The sequence below is a fragment of the Bos javanicus genome, chromosome 2 (genome assembly GCF_032452875.1).
Source record: "Bos javanicus breed banteng chromosome 2, ARS-OSU_banteng_1.0, whole genome shotgun sequence".
NCBI lineage: Eukaryota > Metazoa > Chordata > Mammalia > Artiodactyla > Bovidae > Bos > Bos javanicus.
The window spans coordinates 7,362,545-7,379,720 of record NC_083869.1 but is presented as its reverse complement, the minus strand read 5'-3'; the positions used below and the strand labels follow the sequence as shown (position 1 = coordinate 7,379,720).

Genomic DNA, 17,176 nt, shown 5'->3' with positions numbered 1-17,176 from the left:
CCTGAATCAGGAATTGAGCTGGAATCTCCTGCATTGCTGGCAGATTCTTTACCAACTGAGCTACCAGGGAAGTCCAAGTTACATTGAAACTGACTATAATTTGCCAAATTTTGTGTTATATGACTTTGGGACTTTTTTGGCCTTGTTTGTGTTTTCTTTGCTGTTTTTCTCCTTTTTCTTCATTTCAGTTAATTGGCAAATTTTCATTTTTTAATAAAGTAATAATAAATTAATGTCACATCTTCCCCAGAGGCAGATTATTTTACTTTTGGTGATGTAGACTTGGAGGTGACTGTTGGACATGAAGAAAAGCAGTACACTTATCTAATGGGACCTATATATCTGGAACTCAGGCAAGAAATTTGAAGGCTCCCAGAATGGTCTGGGACAGCTTTTATTTATAACATTCCTGAGCTCCAAATAAGAAGTGATATGTCTATAGCTGGCAATTATTTAGTGCTTTGACTTAAGAGAATCATTACATGTTTCTGGTTTTTCTAGCTGAACTTGTACAAACTTGAATAGGTTCAACTTGGAGGAAATTTTAATACAAACAAAACTCACAAATATTTAGGTATATACATGTTCAAATATTCATATTCAAGATGTGGAGCTCAAATAATAACCAATTTGGAGAGAAACAATACTGTGAAATAAATGTTGAAGAAAAAATTCTGAAAACATTTAGGCTAAATTCATATGTGACACACTGAGACATATATTATCACAATTTATTCAACTATGAAAAATCAGCTGCTTTTCTCTTGTTATCAATAGGAACCACCCTGAGATTTTTAAGGGCATCGATGGTGAAATTAGTGTCACGCTGCCTTTGTGAGTGACGTTGCAGACTGATTTTCATTATAAGCCAGTATCTACGTGATGAAAGGCATTTGTTGTTTTATCTTTTAAACAAACAGCAAACAAAGAATACCACAGCACCTAACTTTTCACGACTGAAAATGAAATGGATCTAATATGTTCAAAGGAATTCCACAAAACGAAAACCATTGACATGACAAAAGCGTGCATTTAATTCAATGCTTTGCAGAGATACATGACTAAAGTTGTGTGCATGGCTTGTCCTTTGGGATGGTCCCAGTTGTTTATTTTTAAAGAAAAAATAAAAAATGGAACCAACAGAGAATTAAAGGGAAAAAAATCCTTGAGACATCAGGGGACCTACATGTTCTAGTCTAAGAAACATGCAAGTATTACACAACAGTCTGATACAGTATGACAGATGAGCAGTGAACAGGCAGTGGAGCAATGCCCCTTCTTTCAGAAACGGGAAATCTAACAGTTACGTTTTCACAAATGGTATTGATGAAACCATCTTTATTTTTAAAGAAATTTATAGAAGGAATTTTAGCACCATCATTAAAGGATAATAATAACAATACATTTTAGCCCTGCCTATCTCCAGTCTTGGAATAATCACAGACGCATAGCACCTTTTAGTACCTAAAATATAAACAAGTAGAGTAAGTCCATCCCAGCTTCTAGAGATGAGGTAGCTCATGCTAAAAAAATGTTGGGTCATTTTTCCTAAGAGAGTTCAAAAACCAAATGTTCTAATTCCAACCATCACGTTTGATTAGAGTCAGCTCCACAACTCTGAGTTTCTAAATCTTTTTCTTCATTATAGGCTTTAGGAAGATGAGATTGTATATGTGGAAGACTCTCAACTAAGGGTCCTGAATATTTGTTTCTAAAGTTGTATGGGAATTATTTTGCATTATTAAACAAGAAAGTGCAAATATATTCAATGGTATACTCATTTAATTTCTATCTATATTGATAGATTGAGTCAATATAGGGAAAGGTAGCTTTAAATTTGAATGCAAACGAAGTCTAGATTTACCACATTTTACAAAAATTTAAGATCTTTTTTTTTTGGTCAGAAATCCTATTGAATATATACTACTTTAACATTCCATTTAAGACAATGAGAAATTGATATTTTTTCATGGTTCTCTTAAAAGAGTCTGTGTGTTAGTTATACAATATCAAGACAAGCATTCAGTTTCAATCACAAGGATAAACATTTTGATTTCATTTTTAATTGATCATCTGCAAATGAGAGGTCACAAAATTGTATTTTTCCAATTGCAGCCATGTGAAATAAACATTTTGTGATTTTATATACCCCACTCTTTAAGCTATCTGCCAGGAAGAAAAGTTTTCTCATAAATACTTAGCAACTTTGTCATTACATTGAAATGAAGAAAACGGAGATTTATTTATTCAATCAGTTTACTTTTTTAAAAAGGTGGTCATTGTCATTGGTCATCTTAAACCTAAACTGTTGTATTGAAAAATACTTTAAATCAATTAAAACTTGAGGATTGTAAGTAAAATAAATATTCTGAAGGATAAGGAGGCCAGGCACTTAAGACCATATATACAGTGCTGATGCAGAATCAGCCATTACTTCAAGAGTCTCAGGATCAGCTTCAAACAGTCAAAGTCTTGTGAATGGTGGTGGTCACTGATGGTAGGGGTGGTGCTCATTGTCGATGTATCTCGGCTTGCTTTACACAAAACAAACTGGCCCAATTTCAACGCCAAATTCTTGGTCTGTACTGCCAACATCCACAGGGGCAAGATCTATGATGGGCAAGCGTGCCACATTCTGCGTTCTATATTCAAAGATGGTCTTGCCCACGTTTCCATTTCGTTTCTGGAATTAAATGGTGCAGTGGGTTAATAGCATACCCAAATTAGTACAAAAATGTTAGACAGCAACTTCCAAACCAATTTTTATAATGTAAAAGCAATGATTTTTAGAGCACTATTTGGCAGTAAGAGTACTGCCAACATCAAATGAGATACTGTCATAGCTGGCAGGTATTTCTCTCATTCTTTAAATTGGGAAAAAGCCCTTTATTCTTTTGCAGCTTCCCAAATGGTCACTAACAACACTAAATTTCATAATTTGTTTCATAAATTATGAAAGCATTTTTGGTTTTCATGATTGAAACCAAAATATGTCATTAAATATTTTCTTTTATATATATATAGATATGCAAGAGGAAAGACATACCAATCAGTATGACCTAAGGTATCAGAAAGACCTAAGGTATCTCAGATGGATTATATATTTTAGAATCCAGGAATTTTAAGCATAGAATTGAGATTAAGTAAACTAAGTAATTTGCAGAACTAAAGTGAGTTTGCAAAAGAGCTGCAAGGATCCAGTCCTTTATGTTTTTCTTAAAGCCTCTAGCATGTTTCACATACCAACACACATTCAGGTTTATCCTAAGGAACAACTAATTGCTGTCGTGTTTATACACAGGGTAAATTTTCCCCCACCTCTAGGGCCATGACAGTATTTTTAACAAAGTAATTTTTTTTTTCTTCAACCAGATCAATATGGATCAAAAGTACTTACAGAGCAAGAATCATGAAGAACTATGTATCTGAATCTAACGTTTCCCTCTGCTTTGATTTCTAAGTCATTTGACCCTTTGAGAACCACAGCTTTCTTCAAGTTCTTAGCTTGATCATCCATGTATCCTACACTGTTTTTACAGATGTAGGTGATGTTCTGGGAGGCTTCTTTCGATAAAAGGCGCAAGAAGGTCATCTGAGTAATGGCTGCATTAGGTGACTGGTGGTCTCCATAAACAAACTAGAAAAACAAAAAGAGTCTTTGTAATACATGTCTACCCCTCCTGAGTTCTTGTGATTGGACTAATTGACACAAGACAGATTAGCCAGAGAAAAAGAAACAACTTTAACTTGGGACACAGAGGTCAGAGGTCTCACAGAAATGGGACCCAAGTAGGAGCCAAAGAAACAGTAAATTTAAGAGGAATTGACAGAACAAAGAAACCTAGGTTTGGGTGCATAATTGGTAAGGAATTTAGTTTGGGCTTCCATAGTAAATTACTAAGGAAGTAAGGATGTTTGTTTATACAGGCGTCTTGGTTCTAAATTCCCTATCTGTGGAGATAAGGTCGTCTTTCTGCCCTCAGTACAGGGAGAGTTCACATGGGAGATTTATTTCCTACTTTCAGGGAGACAGAGAGCAGGATCAAAGCATTCCTCTTGCAGCAACCATTACTTACATGACTTTAACTGAAAATGATCAATGTGTCACTGAAGCAAATTTTAGAGCAGCCTGCCCTGAGCCCCAATATATGTAACACTGATGGGTTTTATAGTGCTGTGTGTGAGTATGTGTGTTGATTTCAGACAAATTAATTTTGAAGGGTATTGCGTCTATTCTTTCACATAACAAGATATTCTACATATATATATATATATATATATATATATATACCTTAAGGCTTCCCTGGTGGCTCAGATGGTAAAGCGTCTGTCTACAATGCGGAAATATCTTAAAATTTCTATGAATATTCACAAGTAAGAAACTTCATTCTTACTATTCCAACAAATGGTGGTGAAACCAAATATAATTATAACTCACCAGAGAAAGTTTAAGTATTTTAAAATTTGCTTCTCTATTTCTTTAAAAAAATATTGAATATTACTTTTTAGAAGTTATATACTTAAGCATAGGTTTGGATATTCAATCATGTATCAAAAATAGCTGATTGCTTTTATTGTCAGTTATGATAAAAATTTGGACTTAACTATTGGTAAAATTTTTTTTAACCCAACTGTTACATACTTATAGGAAATATGAATTATAAGTTTTCCATTAGCTAACAAAAACAAATAATCAAAAATAATTTTCTACAGGATATTTCCTACTTATCTTTTTATATAATATGTTAACTAAATTATATTCCTATTAGGTAGGTAAATTTAAAATTTTTTCCTGTTCTTTAAATAATGGTAGATCCTGCATATACCCAAAATGTCCTCATACCATTATGAACATGAGTTCTGAGGAAATGTTCAGAGCAGAGTTAAGAAGAAAACTGCAAAGTTAAGCCGCCACAAAGAGATGTGGAATAGAATACTCATATTGCAATAGGAAGTGGCAAGACTAGTTAAGAATCTAATTACTGGACCATGAAGGAAACAGAGGGGATAAGACTCAAGCAAAAATATTAGGTAATATTATAATTATAAAAGTGTTAAGTTTAAATAACTATGAAGTTTACAAAGGGATTCAATTATCAAAAGTATCATAATAAGGATCTAATATTTATCCATAACTTACTAAATACCAGATACTATATACTTTATATACACATGCTTTATATACACACAGAAGCTATGAAATAAATATTATCACTCTTACTTTAAAATGGCAGAACTGAAAACAAAAAAAGGTTAAGAGACTTTCTAGGTCCCAGAGATAGTAACAGATCCATGTATGAGTAACCTAGGTTTCCTGATGCTAAATATAATCACTGTCTTCCAGCTATGGCAAAATCCCTTCAACTCTACTCCACAAGCCGTGTCACAGGCATTAAAGGAGCTAATATGAAAAATAATTACTTTTTTACATTCCATCAATTGAAAAATTATCATTCAAAACTATATTAATTTAATTCATAGCAATGTTTATGCAATGATGTTGCAAATACAACTAATGAGAACCTATCACTTCCAATTATTAATAAACACAATAAAATAAACATGGTCAAAAAAAATAATTACAAAAGTCCTAAGTCAATACTAAAATACAATAAATAAAGGCAAGCAATGAATACAACTTTAAGCAAGCATATTAAATTACCTGAGATCCTCGATTCATATCAAGACCATACCAAACAGGCTTATTATCAGGAGATTTGCTGGCCCACCAGGTTTTACGTGGTACACTGGATGGATTTGCTGAAATACATGTTTCTCCTGTTTCCATGTTGCAGTAAACTTTGATTGCATCTTCAGCAGATCCCTGGTTAGGGTCAATCCAGTACTCTCCTGTTTTCCAAAATAAAAAATATTTGCTAAATAAAAAGAATCTCAAACATGATTATGAGTCTCTAAAATAATTGACAGAGGACTAACTTACTGATTAAGGACTAACTCACTCTTTTAAAGTGAATCCCCAAAGTCTACAAGCAACAAATGCTGGAGAGGGTGTGGAGAAAAGGGAACCCTCTTACACTGTTGGTGGGAATGCAAACTAGTACAGCCACTATGGAGAACAGTGTGGAGATTCCTTAAAAAACTGGACATAGAACTGCCTTATGATCCAGCAATCCCACTGCTGGGCATACACACTGAGGAAACCAGAAGGGAAAGAGACACGTGTACCCCAATGTTTATCGCAGCACTGTTTATAATAGCCAGGACATGGAAGCAACCTAGATGTCCAGTGGCAGACAAGTGGATCACAAAGCTGTGGTACATATACACAATGGAGTATTACTCAGCCATTCAAAAGAATACATTTGAATCACTTCTAATGAGGTGGATGAAACTGGAGCCTATTATACAGAGTGAAGTAAGCCAGAAAGAAAAACACCAATATAGTATACTAACGCATATATATGGAATTTAGAAAGATGGTAACAATAACCCTGTATGCAAGACAGCAAAAGAGACACTGATGTATAGATCAGTCTTATGGACTCTGTGGGAGAGGGAGAGGGTGGGGAGATTTGGGAGAATGGCATTGAAACATGTATAATATCATGTATGAAACGAGTCGCCAGTCCAGGTTCGATGCACGATGCTGGATGCTTGGGGCTGGTGCACTGGGACGACCCAGAGGGATGGTATGGGGAGGGAAGAGGGTTCAGGATGGGGAACACAGGTATACCTGTGGCGGATTCATTTCGATATTTGGCAAAACTAATACAATATTGTAAAGTTTAAAAATAAAATAAAATTTAAAAAAAAAAAAAAGAAAGGAAAAAATAAATAAATAAAGTGAATCCCAGTTAAGGAAATACCTGCAGCTAAGAAAAAAGTAACTGTTATGCATTCAGGTCCTTTCTCCTTTCTATTCTAAGGTGACTGGCCAAATGTACCTCAGGCTCAAAACACAAAAATGTGAAGGAAATATCATCACACCCATTTTGTAGATTAGAAATTATACCAAAAAGATAATTCATGGTGAGCAAGTAGCTTTGCCAAAATGGATGGATTCTCATTAAATTTACAGTCAATATTTTAGAACAAATAATAATTGAATATTAAAAACATAATGTCTTTTCAAAACTATTAAGTGAGTCAAACTCTAATCAGAATGCTATGAATTATCTCACTGGCCCTATTTATTTATTTAGGCCACATCATGTGGCTGCGGAATCTTTAAGTTCCCCCAGCAGGAATTGAATACATGTACCCTGCAACAGAAGCATGGAGTCTTAACCAATGGACTGCCAGGGAAGTCCCTCAATGGCCCTAAAATTGATCTCTGTTCAATATTATGTAGCATCCTATTTTAAATGGGAAAATAATTTGAAAAATAATAGATACATGTATATGTATAACTGAATCACTTTGTTGTCACTGGAAACTAACACAACATTCTTAATCATCTATGCTCCAATATAAAATAGTGCAAAAAATTGATCTTATCATGTAGAAGAGATCCTTGAAGTAGGCTACACCAAGTTAGTGCTTGGTGCTAGAGATACAGCTTAATAAATATGCAAACAAATACATTTTTGTGCATATATCTTTATGTATATATCTGTATATATATGTATATTCTGTATATATATGTAAAATATATGTATATAGGTTATATTATATGTATATTTATATAAACATATGTAAATATATATAGTTTATATAATAGCATATGTAATATATGTATAATAAATATGAATATATGTATAAAATCCATGTCTGTATGTATATATAAAATATGCACTAAAAACTGGATTTTAAATGAATGAAGGGACATTGGTGGCGGGATGTAAAGTATAGACTTGGTAATCAAATGGCCTGTTCTGCAAAGATAACAATTTTAGCTATCCCTGTCAGCATCATTTCAAAGTTATTTGAAACACTTAAGCATTTCATAGCTCATTCCCATGGCCCTCTTATGGATCTTTCTTTTCCAGGTCTTATTAAATTAATCAAAATGATGGAATTTTGCAAACTTTAGGCATAGTGTTTACCACTAGGGGAAAAGACTTTAATTTCAAAATATTTTATAAAATAACCATAGCAAAATTCTGCAGCAGAGATTATTGAAGTATGATTTGTAGAACATTAAACTACATGAAAAGAATTCCATATTCAAATAAATCTGGGAAATAAGGCATACTCTATTCTACTATCTCTGGAGTATAACTGCTTTACAATGTCGTGTTAGTTTCTGCTGCACAACAAGGTGAATCATCCATATGCATAAGTAAATTCCCTTTTTCTTGGACCTCCCTCCCACCTCCCCTCCATGCCACCCACCTAGGTCATCACAGAGCACTAAGCTGAGCTCCCTGTGCTTTATAGTAAGTTCCCACTAGCTATCTATTTTATGCACAGTAGTGTATTTGCTGTTTCTTTAGTCGCTAAATTGTGTCCGACTCTTTTGTGACCCCATGGACTGTAGCCATGGACTGTAGCCATGGACTGTAGCTGACCACTGAAGCATTGATGCTTTTGAACTGCGGTGTTGGAGAAGACTCTTGAGAGTCCTTGGAATGCAAGGAGATCCAACCAGTCCATCCTAAAGGAGATCAGTCCTGAATAGTCATTGGAAGGACTGATGCTGAAGCTGAAACTCCAATACTTTGGCCACTTGATGCAAAGAACTGACTCACTGGAGAAGACCCTGATGCTGGGAAAGATTGAGGGCAGGAGGAGAAGGGAACAACAGAGGATGAGATGGTTGGATGGCATCACCGACTCAATGGACATGAGTTTGAGTAAACTCCGGGAGTTGGTGATGGACAGGAAGGCTGGTGTGCTGCAGTCCGTGGGGTGGCAAAGAGTCGGACACAACTGACTGAACTGAACTGAATTGGGCTGTTGCCTGTCAGGCTCCTCTGTCCATGGAATTTCCCAGGCAAGAATGCTGGAGTAGGTTGCTATTTCCTTCTCCAGGGGATCTCCCCAACCCAGGGATCGAACTTGTGTCTCCTGCATTGCAGACAAATTCTTTACCATTGAGCCAACAGGGCAGCCTGGGAGTGTAGTCTCCTAATTCATCCCACCCTCCTCTTCCCCAACTGTGTGCACACATCCATTCTCTATGTCTGCATCTCGATTCCTGCCCTGGAACTAGGTTCATCTGTACTATTTTTCTAAATTCCACAGTATGAAAGTTTCTTTAAAAACTAAAAATAGAACTTTATTCTACTCTTGAGGATCCAACTATATGTTAGCATATTAAATCACTGAGAATTATTGAGGAAACTAAACATATTTAACCTTGCTCAAGCAAGTATTTTTGACATTTACAGCACTACAAAATTATCCATATTTTAAGGTTTCTGGATGGAAATGAAAATACCACCATGAAATTGTGTCATTAATAGGATATGTCCTCTATTACAGTACTTATCTCACCCCATATTTTTTCATATCAGTGACAGTTCCCATCAGCAAACCTCAGACTCTGAGTGGCCACCGTTTTATCTCTTGTGTCTATCACTAAATAGAGAGTAAATAAAATATTTTGGTATGCACTGGAGAATTACACATCAAAAACAATGAGCTTTGCTCAAATGGCCAACTGTCTACTCACCGCTCTTCTTTGCAGAATGGCAAAGCTTTAAATCATCACAAGTCCGGGCAGGGTGCTTTCTAGAGCCATCAGGGCTGCGCATGGTTTCAATCTGACTACTGAGTGACTTCAGGGTCGCATGTACCCCTGGGTCCGTTTTGTTTTTGTCATCAGGAGCCGCCTGATCTTCAGTAAACTCCGGAAGTGGGTCTGGCATGCTGTCATCATAGTGCCCCATGATGTCCCCAAGAGCAGCTGTAAGGTGGCCAGGGGGTCCCGGAGGGCCAGGGGGACCAGGCTCACCAGGAGGACCCTAATTTTTAAAAAATCGGAAATATATTTAAAACAGTTTTTAGTTTTTGCTTTTCCATTGGACACAAAGGCACTGATAGGACTTGCAAAGGGGGACAGTGCAAAACCTCAATTTGATGGCACTGAGAGATCTGTGGCTTGAGTCCTTTTTTAACTAGATGGTTCTGGTCTGCTAACTTATAACATTCCAAGAATGAGAAATGATGCATAACTGTTTCTCAGACAAGATATCTGCAAGTTGGCATCTGAGGTTGGCATCTTTATTTAAAGATTAAAACACAAAACATTTGCTTTGATGTTTACGCCTGAAGATACTATACATTTTAATGTATGTATAGATTTGTACACTCATTTTCAAACTATTTTGGCAAGGCACAACTAAAACGTTTTAAAAGGATGTGTGAACAAAGGCTGAACAAGGAGATGCAGAGGAGTTTCTGGGTGCTACTTCCATAAGACTGTCCATCAGTACCAGGGGAATACTTGAAGAAACACCCACAAGAGAATTCCCCCATATCTAAATAAGGGGAAACCACAGGAAATCTTTTTATGTGCATTAATTAGTGGGTAGATCAAAATTATCTCTACTAAACAAAACTGGAAGAAGTTATCCTTGCCTAAAGAGCTCTTTCAATAATTATTATTCTTTTGCCAAATAAGAACTACTGGAGCAAAAGGGAGATGAGCACACAAAATATCAGAGACTAGAAAAACAGATCCTCTCTATTAATTTCCTTCTGCATTTTCCCAAGGAAGAACTCAGCAACTTGAGAGAATTCTCCACAACCTGAAAAGGTGTGTGGTCCACATCTCTCTTGGGGAGCACAGACCTGGCAGGCAGAAGGCTGGAGTTCTGTTACTGGCTCTGCCACTCATTAAATGGGTCTGGACAAGTTGTATCAAGTTCTAGTGCAAACATTTCCTCACTATCAAGCAACCATTAAATCCATTTTTTTTTTAAGGTCATCTCATGATTCCATACATTCCTTTATGCTAAACTCAGGGGAAGAGATTTTTTTTTTTTTTGCTATCAAGGACCACTAAAACACAAAATAAAGTCAATCAAGAGCCACATAAGTAAGAAGTATTCCAATTCTGCAGCTGTTTTCCATGTAAAATTAGAGAAATAAACAGAAAATATTTCTCTTGAACATAGGAAATGTAAGGCTATCCTTTCTATGTAATACTAAATATTTGGTTGAATGGTATTATCATTAGGACAGAGACAGAATAGGAAATGGAAAATAAAGCAAAAGAGGAAGAGACACCAGGGAGGGATGTATAACCTCACATCACACATGCACGCACACACACATGCATGGCATTTAGAGCAGACTGTTCCCCAAAGTTCGGTTTCTGAGAAGCCTAACTGAAGTCTAACTAAAGCAATTTAAAGCTTTACAAGTCAATACTACTGAAATATTCTATTGAAAGTTTCAATTTGAATCCTTTCTTTTTCAGTAAATAATACGTTAATTTCACAGGCTTCACTTTCCAACATTTTCATGGACAAATACATTCATCAAATTTCCCATTTAGTCTATTGCCACTTAGAGCAAAGCCATATTTTTATAACTCTAACGATAATACAGGCATAACTTACTATTTGCTTTCATTGATATCACTCCATTGCTCTCATTGAAGTCAAGGCTTAGGTAGCTTAGACTCTAATTTTATGTATTCTGAATAATCTGTGTTAAAATGTTTGAATTAGCTATTATACAGACAAGCTATATGTGATTTCCAGGCTCATTTTCAGAGTTCCTAAAGTCTTTTGTCCTTCGTGCTGCACAGATCTTCCTTAGACAGAATCCAAGCTATGGGAATCAATAGCACATACAAATCTCTGTGATTTTACCTCAGGGCCTGCTTCTCCAACGCTGCCCCGCACACCAGGAGGCCCAATGGGCCCAAGTGGCCCAGGGCTTCCTTCTTTGCCTGAAGGACCAACTGGACCAGGGGGTCCCTGCAAGAAACAAAGACTGTATTTTAGATCCTAGGAGGCAAACCTCTACAAGGTCTTTTTCTGATCAAAGAACTATTTCTTTTTGGAGCTGTCACATTGATTTCTCATATTTGTTCTCCTAATGACTAATAAATGGACTTCTAGCACTTTCTAATATTTACTGCTTCATCACACATGAATTCTCCACCATCCATGCATGGGAAAAGACCAGTGTCAGTTAAAACATTAATGGGCTAGTCATCTACTTTTAATGGACTAGTCATCTACTTCTTAGGGCTTCCCTTGTGGCTCAGCTGATAAAGAATCTGCCTGAAATGTGCAGGAGACCTGGGTTCAATCCCTGGATTGGGAATATCCCCTGGAGAAGGGAAAGACTACCCACTCCAGTATTCTGGCCTGGAGAATTCCATGGACTGTATAGTCCATGGGGTCACAAAGAGTTGGACACAACTGAGCAGCTTGCACGTTCACTTTCTTTCATCTACTTTCATTGGCAGGAGCTGTTTCATCACATTTCACATATTGTAAATTAATTAGAAATTCAATTAAGTAGGAGTATGAAAATCACAAAAGTTTCAGTGTTTGACATAAATTAAATTTGTGTCCTGTACTCCAGAATTTTATCACATCTCAGTAATTTTGATACTGTTCTCAATTTTATGTATGACTTGTTTATACTGTATTTAGATATAGCAGAAATTCTTTCTAATGATTTTCCTAAGTAATTATCTTGTGGCATTAATGACCTATTAGACTGCATTAATGCTAAATGTAGAATTTCTACAACCTTCAAATATTTGTTTCATTTTATGATTTGCTTCCTAATTAGCCTTATGCTAACTACTTCTGAGGAACTATTGGAATTGCTTAAATGAAAACAGTATATCCAGCTTCAAAATCTGTCTCCACTTCATGGTAAATCCTACAGTATCATCTCAAAGAGTACAATTAAATGGAAATTTCAAAAAACATAGAGTAAGAAAATGGACAAACAGATGAGTGTATCTACCCTAGGTAAGAGATTTTAAATGGGCCTATGAAGTAATATATTTCAGGCTATGTCTACTTAAATGTAAATGCTGAATGGTTTGTCTCTTATGTTTGCTGCCAGCTTCAGAGAACCTAAGCCAACTCCAGCTTCAATACCGTGAAAATGATACTCAAGCACTAACAAAATGTCCTCAGGTACATTAGTATTTACCCCTGCAACTTATTGTTAAACTTTGTTACTTACTCTTGGGCCAAATGGTCCAGGGATTCCAGCACTGCCTTGTTCACCAGTCGGACCCTAAGTAGAAAAAAAAAAAAAAAAAAGCCAAAATATTTATATCCTATATTTAACCTCTCTAGCTTTTAAAAATGTCCTGTCATTGACTTTAGCAGCATATACTTCATTCATCAATCTCTATGTCTACATGAGTTGACCAACACTAAAGACAACTGTAAGAGTAATAGTGCATATAACCTTTTGGTTTATTTCTTTCCTACAAAATTACAGCAAACATATGAACAATTATATTGGGTACTTAGGTAATGACTTATTCATCAAGATTTTCTTTAAAATGAAAATAAGATGCAAAAGGTCCATCCATTTTATAGACAAATAAATGTTCATGTCAAAATACCTTTTCATTTTCACCTGGAGAGCAAATAATACTTAAAGGAATAACTTACAGGAGGTCCAGGAAGACCCTGAAGACCAGTAAAGCCTCTGTGACCCTTCTGACCTCGATCACCTCTGTCTCCATGATCGCCTTTGTCACCACGAGGTCCTTGCGGTCCCTAGAAATAAGGTCATAGCATAAGCATTGCCTGTTGAAACTACAATTTACAATTTTACTTGTGCAATTGTATTTGCTACAATTTTGAGCATTTTCTATGAACTAATATATTTACTTATCTAAATAGTATTACTAGGAATGTTTATCTATTTTTATCTAGGAATTTTAATCTTTTTTTCTCAAGGAATGAAAGTGATCACTAAAAGCATAGTATATATAATAATGATTCTTAAAGATTCAATTATTTAAATGTTTAACCTATATTTGGACTAAAATGAAGTATTTTAAATTTAATCTACTTCTGCTTTATTGACTATGCCAAAGGCTTTGACTGTGTGGGTCACAATAAACTGTGGAAAATTCTTAAAGAGATGGGAATACCAGACCACCTGACCTGCCTCTTGAGAAATCTGTATGCAGGTCAGGAAGAAACAGTTGTAACTGGACACGGAACAACAGACTGGTTCCAAATAGGAAAAGCAGTACGTCAAGGCTGTATATTGTCACCCTGCTTATTTAACTTATATGCAGAGTATATCATGAGAAATGCTGGGCTGGAAGAAGCACAAGCTGGAATCAAAATTGCCGGGAGAAATATCAGTCACCTCAGATATGCACATGACACCACCCTTATGGCAGAAAGTGAAGTGGAACTAAAAAGCCTCTTGATGAAAGTGAAAGAGGACAGTGAAAAAGTTGGCTTAAAGCTCAACATTCAGGAAAGGAAGATCATGGCATCCGGTCCCATCACTTCCTGGGAAATAGATGGGGAAACAGTGGAAACAGTGTCAGACTTTATATTTTTGGGCTCCAAAATCACTGCAGATGGTGACTGCAGCCATGAAATTAAAAGACACTTACTCCTTGGAAGGAAAGTTATGACCAACCTAGATAGCATATTCAAAAGCAGAGACATTACTTTGCCAACAAAGGTCCGTCTAGTCAAGGCTATGGTTTTTCCTGTGGTCATGTATGGATGTGAGAGTTGGACTGTGAAGAAAAGTGAGTGCCGAAGAATTGATGCTTTTGAACTGTGGTGTTGGAGAAGACCCTTGAGAGCCCTTTGGACTGCAAGGAGATCCAACCAGTCCATTCTGAAGGAGATCAGCCCTGGGATTTCTTTGGAAGGAATGATGCTAAAGCTGAAACTCCAGTACTTTGGCCACCTCATGCGAAGAGTTGACTCATTGGAAAGGACTCTGATGCTGGGAGGGATTGGGGGCAGGAGGAGAAGGGGACGACAGAGGATGAGATGGCTGGATGGCATCACTGACTCGATGGACGTGAGTCTGAGTGAATTCCAGAAGTTGGTGATGGACAGGGAGGCCTGGCGTGCTGCGATTCATGGGGTCACAAAGAGTTGGACACGACTGAGCAACTGAACTGAACTGAACTGAACTGAAGTTTAATCTAGCCTGAGATGTTTTCCAAAGTTTGGAAAGTTTGGATTCTCTTTTACATATTTAGATTATATCATTATGTAATGATCTAGCTAAAAATAAAATATGCTTGAGTAGTACTTTTCAAGTTTACAAAGAGCTTTCAAACCCATTTGCCTACATAATTTTTAGAAAATCTCAAAGAATGGCACTGTTACCCTTGCTATTGTGGGAGAAAATTGTGACTAAAAGTTTTAATTGATTATTGAAATAATTCATAGTAAAATTCAGAAGAATTATACTAACACTATAAAAACAAATGTAAACACCTGGGTGCTATTTTAAATTAATATTTTGTCTAGGGCTTGAAGAATTTGGTAATTTTCATTTATGAATCTTAAAAATTATGTTTTTTCTTTGGGAGAATATTTTATGTAAGAAATCATATTTTTTTTTTAAAGCCAAGAACTTACAAGTAAACCACGTTTCCCAGCTCGACCAGGTGGTCCTATAGGACCTCGAGAACCCTAGAAGAAATTTTCACAAAATTAATATAAGAAAAAGTATGGATATATTATAGAGATTTATAATTCAATAATATATGTCTGTAGTTGAATACTTCTATATGTGTAAGTGTATCTAAGTGTATACTCTTATGGCTAACTAAATAAAACCAGGCTAATTTCCCTGGGTATAAGAATGTGCTCACTATAACCCCAAGCACATCTCTATAGTCAATTTTATTAATGGACTTCTCTGAATGAAGATCACCTTAGTTAATTACATAAGACATTACTTGCTTAAATTTAACATGATCCATACTTACTATATTTCCTATAAACCACATTTTTAGATAATGAAAGCCAAAGCATCAAGATTTTTGAAGACCTATTAGAAATTAAATTTTTAAGACTAGAAAAGATAATTCTAAGCACACATGTCTTCGCATGCATGCATATACGCATACTCATAATACAGTATGTTGATTAAAACTGTCAGTGTGAAACTGATTCTCCTTACCGGGTCTCCTCTTTGTCCTGCATCTCCCGGAGCACCAACAGGACCAGGAGTTCCAGGGGCACCCTGAGAGCCTGGCAGACCTGCAGGCCCAGGGTCTCCACGATCACCCTGACAAGGAAACCATGATATTACCTTTTTAATATTTATTATAAAACAGCAAAATTCTGTATGCTTATGTTATTCATGAAAGGAAAAACACACCTTTTAAAACATTTTGTTTATTAATTTATATATTACTTAAATGTTCTACTTATATTTACATATTAATAAACCAAACTGAAAAGGGTAAGATATTTTCCCCCAATATCATCTGTCCCCTCATTCTCATCCTATTATTCCCATAGTCAAGATTGCTGGATATGGAAGTGGTCACCTCCAGAATTCAGCATGTGACTTAGACCCACTGGGGTATCTGTACTTTTAGTATAGCACAAACAAAAATTTTCCAGAGTGTGAAAACAGGGAAAATTCTAAGGAAACCACTTTCCAGGTTTACAACTTCATATGAGTTCTTTCAGAAAATTGATTTGAAGGATCTTTTCCTACTTCCTCTTTAATAATCACCCCACTCCCATTTTACGAAATAAAAGCATATATCATACCATCTGCAACCTTAATACGGCACAATGCATCAAGGAATAAACCCCACTGGGCATAAAACTAAGGGACTTTTCCAGAATGCACAGTTCACTTGATAATAAAACAAAGAAGTATTTGGAAAGAAAAGCTGCTCTTTATTTTTCCCAGTCTTACTTGGCTCCAAATCTTACTTGTCTCTTTAAGAAGTCAGAGGTGAGATTATAGTTACATGAATGTGTATTAATATAATTATTTGACTTGAAGAATGGAGCCAGATCTTTATTTCTAACAGAAGTTAAGTCTTATTTGGCTGATTAGTTTGGCAACTTGATAAACTTTGGCAATTAGGTTAAAGAATGGACATGTAATAAAATACATTGAATAAGCTGAATTGGCAACTCCAAGACTTTAAAAAATATATATGATGAAAGCATACATACATTTAGAATTTACCAGAACTACTTCCTTTGTAACTGTTAGACAGTTAGAACAGGAAAAAGGAGTCCAAGATAGCAATTAGAGACAGTGGCGACTAGAAGAAACATCCAGAGGACAAACAAAGAAAAGACAAAGCCCATGAAAA

General features: G+C 35.9%; 1 protein-coding gene across 1 annotated transcript in view; it reads right to left on the bottom strand.

Annotated features, from left to right (window-relative positions):
* Positions 1-1,010: 1,010 nt before the first annotated feature.
* COL5A2 (collagen type V alpha 2 chain) overlaps positions 1,011-17,176 on the bottom strand; it is a 158,015-nt gene continuing 141,849 nt past the window's right edge. Inside the window, exons 46-54 of the mRNA XM_061433186.1 lie at positions 16,015-16,122; positions 15,468-15,521; positions 13,509-13,616; positions 13,069-13,122; positions 11,727-11,834; positions 9,578-9,869; positions 5,663-5,850; positions 3,398-3,637; positions 1,011-2,683 (exon numbers count right to left, since the gene is read on the bottom strand). Coding sequence (XP_061289170.1) covers positions 2,537-2,683; positions 3,398-3,637; positions 5,663-5,850; positions 9,578-9,869; positions 11,727-11,834; positions 13,069-13,122; positions 13,509-13,616; positions 15,468-15,521; positions 16,015-16,122 — 1,299 coding nt within the window. The 3' untranslated portion in view covers positions 1,011-2,536. The remainder of the gene's footprint in view (positions 2,684-3,397; positions 3,638-5,662; positions 5,851-9,577; positions 9,870-11,726; positions 11,835-13,068; positions 13,123-13,508; positions 13,617-15,467; positions 15,522-16,014; positions 16,123-17,176) is intronic.